Below are 16,586 nucleotides of genomic sequence, written 5' to 3'. Positions count from 1 at the left end.
CTAGAATAAAGAATTTTTTAAAAATTTTTAATATTGTTCTGCAAGTTGATCTTTTAAAAAAAGGAGGTTTATAAATCTATGAAAACAATACTGAAGAGATTAATTCACGTACAGTTCACAAAAATACTGCATTTATTCTATGACTACATTCAACCCAATGCAAAGAACTGAAAAACGGAGCATGTTCTTACACTCCTTAATTTCAGTCATTATAAATAGGACAGTTTGTTAAGCCTGTCAATATAGTACAGCACTGAGCAACTCATATGATTAAATCTCATTCCCCAACTTCATACCTCCCCCAGAGCATGTCTGGAAGCCTTCCAAGAACAGGACTTCCAAATAGCCAGCATTCTTCAAGAAAGCAGAATGTCTGCTGGAGATGGCATGAGAAGCTGTGGAGTAACTGCAGAGAACAACTGCAAGAAGATGCTTTCTCCACCTAAGTTTTATGTGACTGTTGAAGCTCATTTCCACTCATGGCAAACAGCAGAATGGTGGAAGAAAACATATCAAGAGACAGACACTGATCTCTTTCAAGTGTTTCCCAGTAACATTATCACCTATCAGTATCCCTTGCTCTCCAGCATGCCTGCTTGGATCCCAATTTCAAAACAGTGAACATCAGGTTAGCAAGTCTACAATACAAACACATTCAAATAACATGAAAAAAGTTTACGAAGTTGCAAGTGCCTTATTCAGTACATTATTGCTTATTTAAACTACATGACCAAAGAAAATTCAAAGAGTTCTCTTGTTAACATGAAAAAGAAAATTAAAGAGCAGAAACTTCTGAAGAAACCAACTTGCAGTGAATGCAATCCTGGTCTAAAAATATTTCTCAAGCTGTTATGTGAGACTACCACACTTTATATGAAATATTAAGTTTGGCTTAAAATCGTTACATTGCAGGTATAAAAAAATTTAATATAGTCTGTTGGTATCAATATTTTGCACTCACAGTGCCTCTTTCACTGGAAGGTACAAATGCAAAACAAAAATAGAAGTAAAAGCTGTGCTGGTCTGCAGACTAAAGAATAAAGAATTAGTAATCTAACACAGTAACCTCTGAACACAACTGTTCTGATTAGGTAAGAGACAATGCACTTTACAGAGGTCAGTCTTGGTCTGAAATTATCATATATATTGAATCATATGATTACAATGAAGTGTGAGAAAGGGATGAGACCTTTTCCTAATTAACAGCCAAATTAACAGTCTTTAAAATAAACTCCTGTAACCACAAAACAAGCAACAAACAGGCAAAGGTATTATAATTACTCTGTAATGGTTCATGCAGCTCTTCAACAAGAGCCAGCAGAAGAATAATGAGAAAAGCAAGAGGCTTCTGCTCTGAGTTATAACCCATCCTGGATGCTGGATGAAAAGCCTATGCCTACACCCATGCTTATACCTACAAATCAGCTAGAGAGAAAGCTCAAGAACTTTTTAATTCTACATTCACCACATTTAGGCATGAAAAGCAGAAGACACAAGCACTTCCCTGCATAACTAACTAGCAAGTTCTCTAAATACTATTCATCTTAATGGAGCTGCCCACAGGATGCAGTGAATTAATTTCTTGTTTTGCTTTGCTTGTGCTCAGCTTTTGCTTTACCTGTTAAACCATCTTTAACTCAACACGCAATTGTTGTCACTTGAACTCTTCAATTCTCACCCCCATCCCACCTTGGCAGAAGTGACTCACTGGCTGGGTGGGGCTTAGTTGTCAGCTAGGGTTAAACTACAACAGGGTATTATTACTGAATCCGGTCTTGTTACAGATCTCCCCCTGATCATCTTTGTTTACACAGGGCAACAAGCCCAGATCCTTCCTTCCACCTGATAAACCTCAGCAACACAGATGAACACACACTCTGTTACCAAGCCACAATTAGTTCTGTAAAACCAGCTGATCAATTTTCACATGCCTGTTTCCTCCATCAACAACTTACTATCCAAATTGTGCCTCCCCTTCTATGACTAACACGTTAACTCAGGTCATTCCCCCTCTAATGAGCCACAGATTTTCTTCCAAGTTATAAAAATTACCTTCTTTTCATTTACATCTGTTTTGGGAATGATAAACAAATAACAAATACAACATAGGCACTACTGGTCCAGAATTTTTTTTATACTTTTCCCCTTTATCAATTAATCTGTATTTTATTGTGTAACTGACAATATAGCAAATATTCTCCCTTATGCTCAGATTTTCATAATCATTTTTACTAGTTCAAGAGATGATGTTTTACTAAAATAAGTTAATGCATTCTTTTACAAAATTATTAAGATATATGAGTGATGAATTGTAGAAGTGTTTGATTAAATTATTTAATTAAGCAAAACATGAAAAATACTGCAGACATTTAACTGAGTAATTTCACACTGGTACCAAATAACCTACTTAAACTAGCATGTCTCTCAAACTTTAATCTCAGTAATGCTGGAAGTACTACCTAAAGTTTTAATAGAGCACAACTTATAAACTGTATTCTGAGGCTCTATTTTACATAAGGTGGTCATTTTTAAAATGTTTACATCTTTTGCTAATACTTAAATTTTATATGCACAGTTTTACTTGATGTGATTCCCTGGCATCGATGACAATGCACTCTTCATATATTTTACAGAGTATGAACATTCATGGCCAACAATATTTTGTAAGAAAACAAAATCATTATATTAGAGCTATTTTTAATAAAAAAGCCATTGTGTGTTGAACACGAAAATAATCTCTTCTCCCCCAAACCCTAGGAGAAATATCACTTGATGACAAGTTACTTCATGTCAAGGTAACTGTTTAACTATACTAACATCTTTATAATTACCTGTCACTTAGGTGAAGAAAACTGCTGCTCTCATCAGGATGTTCATCTTCAAAACTTAGATTGGACCAACTCCCAGTGCTATCATCACCAATACTAAGACTCATCTGCTGGCTAACAACAGATTCAACAGAGTGAAATCCTTCTCTTCCAACAGAGCTAAACAAAAATTTAAGACAAAAACATCACTGCATTTCATGCTGATCTGTGTTTAGTTCATTCACAGCAATTTAACCCCATTCCAAAGACATTAAATTCCACAGGAAAAGAAAAGCTGGGAAATCCCTTAATTTTTGCCCTATTCTTAACACACAAAATAGTGCAATCAAATTAATCTGAAACATCAACAGGCTTACATCAGGGATTGCTATTTGGAATTCTTTCATTAGAAATCAAAGAGAGTGGTATAAAGAATTCTCTAATTTGGAATATTATTTGCTATGAAGCACAGAAGTCACTGTAGCCTTGCAGACTGTGTATCAAGGCACACTTGTCAAGCAGATTTACCATTTCTGAACTTGCTCACCCTAGAACAGTTTGGCTATTTCCCCTGGCCTGCCTTCAGTACAAGCACTTAAGTGGTCTGCAACTGAGGGCAAAGTGCTTAAGTATAAACTGGTGACTAAAATATTAGGATTCCATTTTTTAGAAAGTTTTCTGCAAAAAGAGATTTGTTTTTCTCCTTCAAGAAAGTATAGCAATACATGACTTGTACAGAATTTTTCCCCTCAGGAAGTTTAATTTTTTTTTATCCAAAAACCAATCAAGCAACCATACCCCATAGAAGTTAATCATTAGAAGACACTTCAAAATTTCATTTAAAGAAGTTTGAATTCCTTATTAAAACAAACAAACAAACCAACAAAAAAAAACCTTACAAAACAAGAATATGCAGTAATGAACTAACTTTCATGTGCACACTATGATTATCTATCTATATGTATATATGAAGCAGTAGGAAGTTCAAGAAAAATGATCAGCCTACTCCCACATAGCAAGCAGACACAGTAACATTCACAATTTTAAAAGGCAACCTTAACCACATCATTCCTAACACTTTGCTCCAGTGAGCATAAATTTGCACAAATATGTTCCTGAACTGGAACCTATCAGGGTAATAAAAAAGGTAATTTTTCCCATTTTTATTTACTGTTATACCAGCACCAGCTGTCTACATGACAAAAGGCTGTTTCTCAAGGATCATATGCATTACATACCACACACTAGATGACAATAGAAGAAACATTTATAAATTCACAGCAAAATTCTAATAATACATCCTTGCCCCAAATTTAATAATAAACAGTATCTCTTTGAACCCTGCATTTTGTTGTTGGCATATTCTAATTAGAATTTTTAAAAATAGTGTCACCTTTGATACCATAGGTATAGAAAAACATCAGCACATGACTTTCTTATTTCATCACACATCAAGTAAAGACTCAACTCTGCTGTGCAAAGACCAACAATATACTCAAGAGCACTTTTATGCTGTTAGTATGTATGTATTTCATACCAAACTTTGAAAAATTTAGTTTAGTCCCACTATGGCCTTTAGCCACTGAAAGGACAAAAATCAATTTATTGTTCATCATGATACCCCTCAAGAAACCAGTGTGAGGAATTCCCCTCCAAAAAAAAAAAAAAGTAGTAGCAATATAATTATTACTTCAAAATGAAAAAAAAAGCATAATCTGTTTTGCGAAACAGTTGCTCGCCACAAATTTACTGTGGCAAATAGTTCCTATTTATAGACCCAATAAATGAAACAATATGTTACTCTTTGCTAAATACACAAGAATTTCAAAGTCAATTCCTTCATTATTGTATTATTATTTTATAAGCAGAAGTATGGTTTAGTAATTTGCTTTTTCTTACAGTAACAGGTTAGTTTTTCTTCTTTTTTTTTCCTAGTAGTAAAGACACTATCACAACACAGCCATAATAAAAAACAAATTAAGTTTTCATACTATAAAGCAATGGCTCATTTGACCAGCATCAGATGTTGAAGAGGAAGTATGAACAGGGAACAAACCTGGATTCTGTCATGGCTCATAGATCAACAAAACCTATAAGGGCTAGCATATGCAACTGTAGGTATTATTTTGAAGTTGAAACAAAAAGTTCCACTTATTAGCCACCTACTGGAACATATGTGTGCTAATATACATAGTATCCTTGATTTCAAGCTCACATAAGTGAAAAAAAGCTTTTTTTCCCTAGTTCTGAGTCATTTAAATATAAGAAGAAGAAAAAAGAAAACATTCACAGCATGTCTTTCTAAGAAAATACATATTAAAATTCCTTCTGAGCACATGTTTGTGTTAACAATCCTTTCTCTGGTACAAAATGCAAAAAATAAGAGAAAATTAATATTACCTTATGGTAACTGCCTGACCAATATTAGTCATAGCTGATGTCATTATTTCAGTAGTAAGGCCTTCAGCAAAACTGACTCCATCTTGTCCAATACCACTGTCAGCTGTCAGACTTGTGTAACTCAGCTCTCCTTCTGCTTTCTCTACGGCTGCAGTAGCCCCCTTGTCAGAAAACACTGTCCTCTGTTCTACATCAACATGAATTCTGGGAATATCAAGCTGAAACACTCTTGAATTTTGACAGGCACTACCCAATCCAGAATGAAGAAAATGCCTCACTGGAATGCAGGATCCTTGTGCAGGTAGATGATGGGACATACTTTCTGTACAGTGCCGATGTTCCTTCATACTGCAGCATCTACACACAGTTCCAGGAAAAGGAGACAGTTTCTCAGTGTACGAGAGCTTATCCCCATTTTTTCTGTTTCCAGCCACACGGAGAACAGCTGACTCTAAACTCATTTCTAGAGTATCATCTGCTACTTTTCTAGCATATTGTTCTATAGCTTGAATTATACCTTCACTGTAGCCATTTTCATTTATATTACCTGTACTATGATAGAGTTTATGATCTGGGGAGAAAGGAAGAAATGTTCTAGAAAACCGTGTTTTAATGAGATCCTCTGTGACTTCATCAAATTCAGTCTTTTTATACAGACAGGAATCTGTAAGAGACTTTGGCAAACATGCTCCAGACATTTTCAGTTTCTTCCTGACATCACAAGTGATACTGTGAGCAAGGGATTCAGAAAAATGTAACAGCTCTGTACATTCCATTCTCTGTGTGCAGACACTCCTCTCGAACATTTGGCCTTCACAGCGATGAATGCTGCTTTTCACCTGCTGTACTGCATCTTTATTTCCTGCTTTGATCAGCTCCAGCTTACCATTTACCTGTGAATTTTGCCCAGGAAATGTCTTTCTGCTGTATCTGAATTTGGTTTTTCTAGCAGCTTGTTGCAAGCCCGATTTGATAGACCTGTAAGCAAGTCTGCTGGCGTACTGATCCACTAACAGCTCAGCGTTACCTCCTTCTCTTTTCAGTACCCGGATAACATGATCTGCATACTCGTCAGTCACACTTTCACAGCTTGGGTACTTGGAAGTCAAACCTGTCGTGCCTGAACCTTGCGGTAAAGGAAGCCCAGGTGAATCTCTCTCCCCCAGCCACTGGTCCTGTACTGGGCCACACCATTCTTTTGAATTACCATCTTTATCACCTTTACTCATGTAAAAGCAATCCACGTGGCAGTTAACCCGCTTCAACCTCAACAGCCTGCAATGCCTTGATTTCACTACCTTCTTGGCCTCATTGATGACTTTTCCTGCCATATCCCCTGCATAATTCCACAAGGAATTGCAAGTCTCTTCTGGGATATTTACAAATGCATTATATCTACATCTTTTCTTTTGCATTCCTAACTGAGCCTGCCTGCCAGCTTCTCTTTCATTTGTTTTACCACCTAAATGGGAAGCAGCCATTTCAGTTGCTACTGAAATTATGTGGCTAGCTAGGCAATCTGCATACTGAATTGCTTTTGCTGAATGTGCCTCTTTCTCAACAGGCATTTCAGGATGATCTTCATCTTCACTACTTTCCACTTCTTCAGAAAGCGACCACATGAGTTTCAGCATAAATTCCTCATTTTCCAAAGAGTCGTGTTCAGTTTCAGACAAATCGGTAGTGGATGGATTGTAGGGTGTAGAAGGTGGTGTTGCAGGTGCAAATTCCTTTGCTAATTCTCCCTTGAGTTTCTTGGACAGTTTTTTTAGGTTCCTTTCAGAACTATGTTGACATGGTACTAGTGGAGTTGGTGGGGGTGTATTGGGCATTAAACAAGTATTTCCATGTTTCAAGCCTGATTTTTCTTCCATCTGCGAAGCACCTTCACTGCCAAACATCTCTGAAGGAAAGCTATTTGCATGCAGAAAACAATCAGTCTGCCTGTAATTGAAAGCTCCTGCTGATAGTTTCTGGGTATCGGTTTTTTTGGAAGGCTTGTTTAAGCATGTTATCGAACAGCTTCCTGTGTCAGTACAGTCCTCTAGAACATGCCTACCCAAAGGTACAGTGGAACAAGGAGGTGGTGATTTTGAAGAAAAATGGTTTCCTTTTTGTTCCTGACAACACTCTTTAGATTCTAAAATACACTGAACAGAATGAGTTGGAGTAGGAAATTTACATGGATTATTCAAAGGCAACTGCTGTTCCACAATTATAGAAACATTACTTTGTTTCTCAGCTTCTTGCTTCTTTATCACACATTGTTTTTCTCGATTGGTATCTCTGTAACTCTGTGAGTTCACATTACATGTTAAACTCTCACTGGTGTTGCATAACACAGTTTTACTTTCTTCCACAGATTGTTTTACTACATACTTGGCCAAATGATCTGCAAACATGCTCCTGGGGGAGCCTTCACCAGTATCTTGCACATAAGGCTTTTTATCTATGACTTTTCTTGTTAAAAAATCTGAATATTCTTCTACTGCTTTTGTTACTCTAGATGAGGTTATGGTTTCATAAGCTTCATTTACTATCATATCTACCATAGTTCCAGAGAAAGCATTAATGCCTTTTGACCCACTTGTTAATTCTGAATTACTGTTCATTCCAGATCTGTTATTTGTTAGTTTGGTATCATTCTGGTTACAGAAGACAGATGGAGTACTTTCTGTACTATGACTGTGATCCGAAGTTAGATAAATATTTCTGAAAGAAGCAAATTCCTCCTCTCTTGTTCTGCTTGTGAAAAATGAATGAGTGGAGTCTTTGAATATTTTTGTACTGTCATCAGCATTTGGAACAGTGGATACTTTCACTTTGTAAGCATCAGAGGAAACCTGCTGCTGACAAAGGGCTCTTCCAGCTAAGGGCACAGGTATTGAACTCACAACACCAGAGGTACAAAAAAGAGCTTGCTGTACTGTATATTCTTTCTTGGAGTCTTGGATTGGCTTTTGTGCTATCCTATCATTAAAATTAGGAGAAACTGTGGAAGTCTGTGTTGACTCTAACATACTTTCTGCACTTACATATTTGATATTGTCCATGGAAACACTAATGGCTGCTTGTGTTGTGAAGATCACATCAACCTGAGATAGTTCAATAAAAGCCTCCTGAATGACAGATTCAGACAAATCTCGGGCATAGGATCTTACCACTTTGTTTTCATAATCAAATGATGAGGACTGTGTAGTAGGTGTTGATGGATATGAAAACTGGCATACTTCCATAATTCCTTCAAACACAAGTTCTTCAGCAAGGTCTGCTGCAAACCGTGCAACAGTGTTGTTAAATATTTGTTTCTTTACCTGATGCAATTCTTTCAAAGCACCAGTTATAGCTTCACTCACCAAAAAGTTTGCTATGCCATTAATGGCACGCTCCTTCAGCGAGATTGCTCTACGTCTTCCAATCTCATAGAAGGCCATTTGAAAGACTGAAGAAGTCAACCTAGAAGCCAAATGGCAAAGTGCATTTGTGCATGAAGAAACACCTTTTTGGAGGTCCTTAAATGCATTGCCAAAACTTTTTTCAACCAATTCAGTTGCAAACTTTTGAATGCTATCTCTTATCATTAATGACTTATGTTTAGATTTTGTTTGCTTCTCTGGTTCCTTACTAGTTTTCATTTTGAGATCTGCAGCTTGCCTCTTCTTCCCTTTTAAAGACACACTTTTGTGTTTTGAATCATTCTCTGCACACATTTGCTCTGATGAGGACTCAGAAAAAAAACCAGAACCCAGTATTTCACATGAAACACTGTCAGCATATGCTGAATAACTGTTATAAGCTGCATCACGGTGACTTTGACCTGTGCCATCTCCACCAAGATTAATTCGACACAAGCATTCGGAAGAACCACAACTCCCCAGGGGGCTGAAGGCTGATGTTCGGATGGGGCTGAAGAAGCCTCCATTCTCTTCCGCTGATGTTTTAACCGGCCGAGGGGAATCCGGGACCTCGAAGACGCTGCTGTATGGTGATTCTGGCTTACGAGGAGTTGGCTTCTTTACATTGGCTGGAAGAGTGGGACGATCAAACTTGAATTTCTGAGGATTCATTGTAATATTTGCAGAAGACAATTTTTCATGTGCAGTCCTCCTCTTCTGGGCAAGATTCCCTAGGATGGGATCCCTAATAATTTTACAAGAGTTTTCCAAGGCTTGTTCCAGCTCATCAAACTGATCAAAACTATCAAAAAATTCACTCACTTCTGAGTCTGAATCCTCTATACCATCTTTTACTACTGGAATTTTTGGCAGCTGAAGTTTTGCCTTCAAGCTTTTTTGATACCCTTCTTCATCTAAGAAAATGATGGGGCTTGGGCTGGAGCAATCTGACTCAGAGGATTCAGCTGGAGAGGAAGAAAACAATGTTTTACGTAAAAAATTAACACCTTGATCAGAAGAATTATATGGCTTATAGAAACTCCTTTGTATCCAAGGATCAGAAATTGAGGTTGTAACTGAATTCTTTACTGAGGGCAGCTCCTTAAGTCCCAAAATATTAATCAAGGTAGAAGATCTGGCAGATGATTTTCGTTGTGCAGAACTTACAACTATCTTTGAGTCAACAGCTTCTAAACATTGAGCAGGGACAGTCTGTGAAGCAGCATCTCGATGGTTTTCAGAAGTAAAGCTGTATGTACCTGAACAAAAAAGAAAAAAGGTAAAAAGAGATTGCTTCAAAACCAAGAATTTCCACAGAACTACAGCAAACCGGACAGATTTTAATGTCAACTTCTGGGTTTACTATTGTTACAAAATGCTAGCTCATCTTTCATGATTAAAGCAATCTTTCATTATCTTTAAATACTATTAAACATATCTAATCACTGACAAATTAATGTATTTTTTAGCACACAAAGTAGAACAAGATTTTATTTGATATCCATTTGACACTGAGATTAGAACAATTTTTTTTAGAATCACTTTTGTTCATGAGTTGGTAAACTATTGTGAAAGAGCAAAAAATTAATTTTTCAATTGCATAATATCCCTTACAGCCTAAATTTCAAATACCAACTTCTACAAGTGTGCAAGAACTTACCAGCACATAGTATTTTTGAAGGTTCATCTTCATCTAAGTGTTCGAAAGCAGTGACAAAATCATCTTCAATTGAAGAAACTGACTGATTGGTGTCATCATCTTCTCCATGGGTTGACGCTGTTTGATGTTTTTGTAAAGAGTTTATTTCCACTGAATATCTTATGCCTGCAGTATACTTGCTTAGCAAGGTGAATATATAATCAACTTTGATCCTTGGGAATGAAGGAGACAGTCTCATCACACAGAACAATTCAGGAAGCTGGTTCTTGAAAAAGAGAGCAAAAAGAAAACAAACAGAGCAATCTTCAAGGGATCCATTCAATGTATTTTTATGAAAAGTAATTTAAAAATATTTAAATACAAGGAAATGAATGCAACAGTTTGTGTAGAGTGATACCTAGAATGACTTCTTTAGTTTTCTAAGGTCTACATTCTGAATAAATCATTGCAATAATGTAACACAACCATGATAACATGTACTCAATAATCTATTAAAAATTTGTGGAGGAACACAGTATTTTAGAGCATGTTTATGCCATATAATGTTTCATTTTATACGATATCTGTTTCTTCAACGTACTTTTAATCTTACATGCAATGTTTGTAATTGGAAAGAACATAATTAGCATGGGGATAATAGGAACAATATAATAGGATAATATAATAGGATAATATAATAGGACAATTATTCCTATAACAATAGGAACAATAAAAATAATTAAAATTATGTCATTAACGGCATTCATAATTTTTTTTTTAAGAAAAGCGATCACTGAGTTTTATGAACACTGGACATTCCCTTAATTTTGGGCACATCTTTTTCCAAAAAAAAGTCCGCTGAAGATGAAAGCTATCTGAGCAGAGCAGATAGGTAAGCTGACAAATTTCATATTCTTTCCAAATTGGCAGTGAAAGGGACTATAGCCTAACAGAAGCATAGGATCAGCACCACAATTAAATATTTGTTAAATATTTTCTGTAATCAATACAACACAGTTTATATTCAAGAAACAACAGAAATATAATATTAATACTATTGTGGCTAAGATAGCCCAAAACCAAAAGCAAGACAAGGTGTAATAAGACTAAACTCTTTAGGCAAAATGTAATGCTTCTGACATGCAAGAAGACACAAAAAGTTTACCTGATGTTTCATGACATAAGATTTTGCTGAGGTTTTCTTTAAGTCTTTTAGAAAAACAGCTTCATTTTCTTTTAATTTGTGCAACTGGAGTGATTTCAGAATATCTGGAAGCTCTACAGAAACAGCTGACAGCTCCTGAATTTAAATAAAAACATTGAGAACACAAAATCAAAAAAAAAAGAATGCAAATGACAACGGGGTTGATTTCATACCTTCCCTAAATCCTAACAGCTGCAAATTCTAGTAAAGTTTTTCTTTTATTCCCTATTTCTTACTCTATCCCTCACTTACTCTCTCAAACTGTAAAGCTTGTGTACGCAAGATGTAATTCAGTCCATACTTGGAAGATGCCTAAAAGTCATAAAGGAGAATCTTGAAAGTGCTGAAAAGCAGCTGCACGTCCTACAAAATACCCAACTACACTGATCTCGGCTAATGATGGTTCTCAGTGGATCTCTATATGATCTTTGTCTGCTTTATTGGAACAGCATTCTAGCTCCCTATCACAAAAACATTAACAAGGCACTTCTTTAATATGACCTTGGACAATCTTTAGATTTATCTAATACAGAAGAGGACAATGGGACAGTTACAATTTTTTTCCAATAGTCCAAACACTACTGATCCCTATGGTTCAAAGCAAATCTCCACAAACCTGTTCTGTCCAACTTTCTCTACATTCCATCTAACTCTAAACAATCAAACAGTTCTTACCCATACTTGAAAGAATGTTTAGTATTATAATTTGAAGAATTAGCAACATTGATCTAATATGGAACACAAATGGATGCAAAGTTTCTGTTTTATACTTTAAAACATCAGTGAACTATGAAAAGCAATCTCTACTAAGATCTAGACAGAGAAGAAACATGGAATTTTACTGAGAACATGTATGTTATGAATTATACTGATATGTAAATTTCATAAGAAGGCTAAATCCTTAACTTATGAAAATGGTACATCACAACACTCATAGTTTGCTACATTCCACCTTTTAAAATAATATTTCCTTATCTAAATGTCCAGAATAACATCTTAAGGCATAATCACAATACTGACTTCTAAACCATCATCAGCAATTCACAGCTAGAGGTCAGGTCAGTAAAATTTAGTTTCACACATGCAACTGCACCATATCAATAAGCACAACTCAACTAAGGGTAAGATAACAAGCCAAAATACTGATACACAAAAATTTTTAACAATGACAACAAAATCCAAACCAAAAAAAAGCACCCACAAAAAACACAAGCAACTGAGGCCCTTCCCACGCAAACACCCCCCTGCACTACATTTAAGTTGTTCTAGAGCATCCTAATACAAAGGCTGGCCCAGGTAACATTGTAAATATATATAAAACATTAATTATCATATTAAAATAATTACTTTCAACCTTTCAATGATATTTGAAATTTAGGCTTTTAAATACTCAAGATACATCTATTCCATTTCTTGAACACCAAATTTCCTCCATCTAAAAATTTAGCTTATACTTAGAAGAAATTTTCCAATATAGATATATACTGTACCTGCAAGTGAACAGTATCCATCCCTTGTGCAAAACCTATAAATGTAATCTGAAAAATAAGTAGATGAGTACATTCAAGTACAGTAATTTTTTTCTTGTTGTTTCCTGCAGATATTTAAGAGTTAAAAATTCAGCAGACTAAGTTAAAGCTTCACTTTACTGCCACAAAAACCATACCTTAGGGCAGCACAGCTTGCTCAAACTGTAGCACACAGTCATACATAAAGAATGGTAATGCTATATTATTTGACTTGAGAAAGGTTAGATCAGACTGAAGAGCATATACAACATTTCAAACTCACTACACAGGAATTGTTCTAGTGGCTGGTATATACATAGCAACATATAAAAGCCTCATTACATCTGTTAAAATAAAGACAATTTTGCAAAGATCAGTGCTCATCCGTCCTTGCTTCAGGCTGGGCACATATAAAACAGTTTCAGTCTGAAATCTGTCCATGCTGATAAACTGTTACACATTTGGATATACTGAATAGAGCATAGTGCCAACACATTATGCAATGTACCATGTAAATTGATTAGCCTGAGGACAAAACACGACAGATTACTTAAGCCACATGTTTGCATGCCATTGCCAAGTAAAAAACTGTAACATAAAAGAACTAAAATATTCAAACTACCAAATAAAATAAAATAAAATAAAAAAGGTCTTATCAGGCTCAGGAACCTAAAGTATGCCAGAAATATCAGTTTTACCTCAGGTTTTTGTGCTTGTGGACAAGGGAGATATTTTATCACATATTGTCCCTCTCTTCTGTCTACAGGTGTTTTGTACCATTCAAAACAAACAGACTGAAGAGAGTCAGTCATTGCTCAAACTTGTTTCAAACATCAGATTTCCTTAGTTCACATTTATTATTTCCCTAACAACAAATCCAGAGGCCATCTGCACACTCAAAAAATACCAAGACGCTTATTTTCAAAACAAGGTTGTCAGAAAATAAGCTTTGCTTCCATTTTGTAGATACGGAATAAAGCACAGAGACTAAATATTTCCACTGATGTTTGAAATTTAGTTTTATATGCATTCCATATTTTCAGAGCACTATGCAATAGACTGATTTTTAAGCCCTATCTCATAAATTTGCAGCAGCTACTCCAGTTACTCCAAAGAACATCACTATGTTTATACTGATATATTATTAAATGGTTCAGCTACCTGCTTTTATATACACAGAATCTCTCTAAATACAGAGCTAGAAAAAATAAATGACCAGAAATATATTTTGAACTTTTTTTTTTGTTTTGAATTTGTTCTTTCAAAGTGTGAGTAAAAAAGAAACCACGAACTTTATTTTCAACTGCAATCATACTATGAAAAATTCTGTCTTGTTTATTTCAGGGGTTATTATCCTGGAAAAAAAGATCTTATTCTTCCAGTTAATATTTTCCTGCTTACATCCACTTATCTTTATGTCAGGTATGACAAGATAATAAAGGAAATAATGCTTCTCCCTAGTATTCCAAATAGTTCCAGACAAATTACACGCAGCACTGTATTCACTGTGTTAGCTGTGAAACAATCCTGTTTGAGCAATGTTACTCTTCAACTCCTACACCTTCTCTTCAATTCCTACATAATTCATCTGCACAACATCTGCAGGACATTCTTCAACTTCTACATTTTTTATCTGTACAGCTGTCAAAGAGACCACTACTGACTCCATCTATTTTTGCTTCAATGATGAAGCTAATCTGGATATCTTTATTGTGATCAAACTCCAGGTCTCACATAAAAAAAAATCACTTTTAATACCTTGAACATGTCAGAAGTTAATACATCAGTTCCAAAGTTGTTGGGGAGTAGGCCAAGGAAATAAAAAGTTCATCACAAGTACTTTCTTTAAAAATAAGTGTATAAGACACTGTATTTGAAGGCTATCTTAAGCCATGGGTACAAAGGAAATGGTACAGGAGAAACTAAATTTTGGTTTTCTCAAGTCTGAGTTCTTCTAACATCATCTCATCATATAAGTGTCTTTTTCCTGTATTTTCATAAGAAAAAATACCTGTTCTGTGACAGGATATTGACCCTTTTACATTTCAACCAGAGGGCTCTTAATTGCTTGATGTCCTAAGGTAACTAAATATAGGCAACTATCTTTCTCCACAGGGACTATCACTGTAGGCATATAAAACATGTTCCCAGCTATTTGTCAGGTATTTTCCACAAGACAAAAAACTTTCCTTGATTCTAAAGCATGGTCTGCCTGATCAGATAAAGACAAGGTTTTGCTCACACTTCCACTGCACAACTCTTCCTCCTTACCTTAATCTGTCATAGCTTTCATCCTTCACAAATTCAGTTTCTTGCCTGTTCCCCAAATATCTCAACCCCTGACTGTATCCATTCAGTTACACAACCTCTGGTGTTGTCCAGGCAACCATAACTCATTAATCTGCCTCTTGCTACTGCTTATGCAATTATCACTCTCCCCTAACCACCTCCTCGGTTGTTTTTGCTTCAATTCTCCCCATCTCAGCTTCTCTGCATGGCTTGCTCAGGTCAGCCTCTCCTTCTCTGAGCTCCTTGTTTGACCTGTCAACTACTAATCAGAAGTCTTGTACAATCCATAATCCAAGTTACATGGTATACACTGCTCTTACGTTTTTCTTTTCCCTTTGGGGAAGTTGTTGTTAGTCTTGTAACTCAAACAGTTCTAGTAATTCCTCCTTACAGCTTCAGATTTACCTATATAGTCCCCCATTTTGTCAGGTCTACTTCATCCAGACCTTGTCCAGCCTTCAGACCATTCATAATCACATAAAGTAAGTCTAGACCTGCAATTTTGAGGCTTCAGCTTTTATCTTCAGACCTGAATCAAAGTGTTCTGCTACTTTGTTAGGATATCATCTATATATCCTAGATAACAGCAGTGCTCACAAATGCAGTACACCCAAGTCATCTATTTACACACCCTGGTTTTCTAGTTTCACAAATCCTCTAAAGCAGAGAAATGTCACCTTGACATTTCAAATGTCAGCTTGAAATGTTACAGCCTTTTTAAGACTTCAGTGACTAAATTCAAGAATGACAATAGGGGGCATAGATTTTTAAGGCCAGTAACTTGCAGCATTGTTCATATTTACTATCCTGCAGCTTTCCATACTGTTTCAAGAGATACTTTTTCTATCATAGCCACAAAATATATATATAAGTGGTAATATTATGGCAAACCTCAATAGTATTTTCTTGCTCTTCCTGATTTAAGCATTCCTCTGCTGATACATTGCATAACTCTTTCCTGCTGTGTAGTAGTGACTTCATAGAGTGCAGGACACTTTCACCAAAACTCTGAAAAACAATGAAAAAAAATTTAAGAAAACAATGTTTCAGCTTTATGGTCCATCCATCTATTCCCTATTCTCCACAAGTTTGGCTATTCTTATTATTATTTAAAATTATTTTGTACCTAAATCACCAGGTTTGAAGTTTAAATTTACTTCAGAACATGAAGCTGAAGCATATAAATTTTCTTCAATAAATACTTTTATTCCAAAATAATTTGACATTCTGTATTTAAAAAAAAAAAAGGAAAGATGAGAACACACAGAAAAAAAAGAAAAGATGAATCCAAGAAGCAACTCAAATCCTATCTATTCCTTGCATTGTAGCCTCTATATGGAACTT

At 35.7% G+C, this 16,586-nt stretch overlaps 1 protein-coding gene across 5 annotated transcripts in view; it reads right to left on the bottom strand.

Moving 5' to 3' along the window:
- Positions 1-16,586, bottom strand: part of AKAP11 (A-kinase anchoring protein 11) — a 41,200-nt gene that overhangs the window by 10,787 nt on the left and 13,827 nt on the right. For 3 of the 5 annotated variants that reach the window (XM_021530823.3, XM_085577019.1, XM_021530827.3), the window contains exons 3-8: positions 16,134-16,250; positions 12,936-12,983; positions 11,407-11,541; positions 10,263-10,527; positions 5,208-9,861; positions 2,832-2,987 (exon numbers count right to left, since the gene is read on the bottom strand). In XM_021530823.3, coding sequence (XP_021386498.2) covers positions 2,832-2,987; positions 5,208-9,861; positions 10,263-10,527; positions 11,407-11,541; positions 12,936-12,983; positions 16,134-16,250 — 5,375 coding nt within the window. The remainder of the gene's footprint in view (positions 1-2,831; positions 2,988-5,207; positions 9,862-10,262; positions 10,528-11,406; positions 11,542-12,935; positions 12,984-16,133; positions 16,251-16,586) is intronic. The other 2 variants (XM_085577041.1, XM_085577031.1) reach the window with 2 other exon arrangements.

This window comes from Lonchura striata, chromosome 1 (assembly GCF_050655825.1).
Source record: "Lonchura striata isolate lonStrDom1 chromosome 1, ASM5065582v1, whole genome shotgun sequence".
Taxonomy (NCBI): Eukaryota; Metazoa; Chordata; class Aves; order Passeriformes; family Estrildidae; genus Lonchura; species Lonchura striata.
This window is presented reverse-complemented; position numbering and strand designations above follow the sequence as displayed.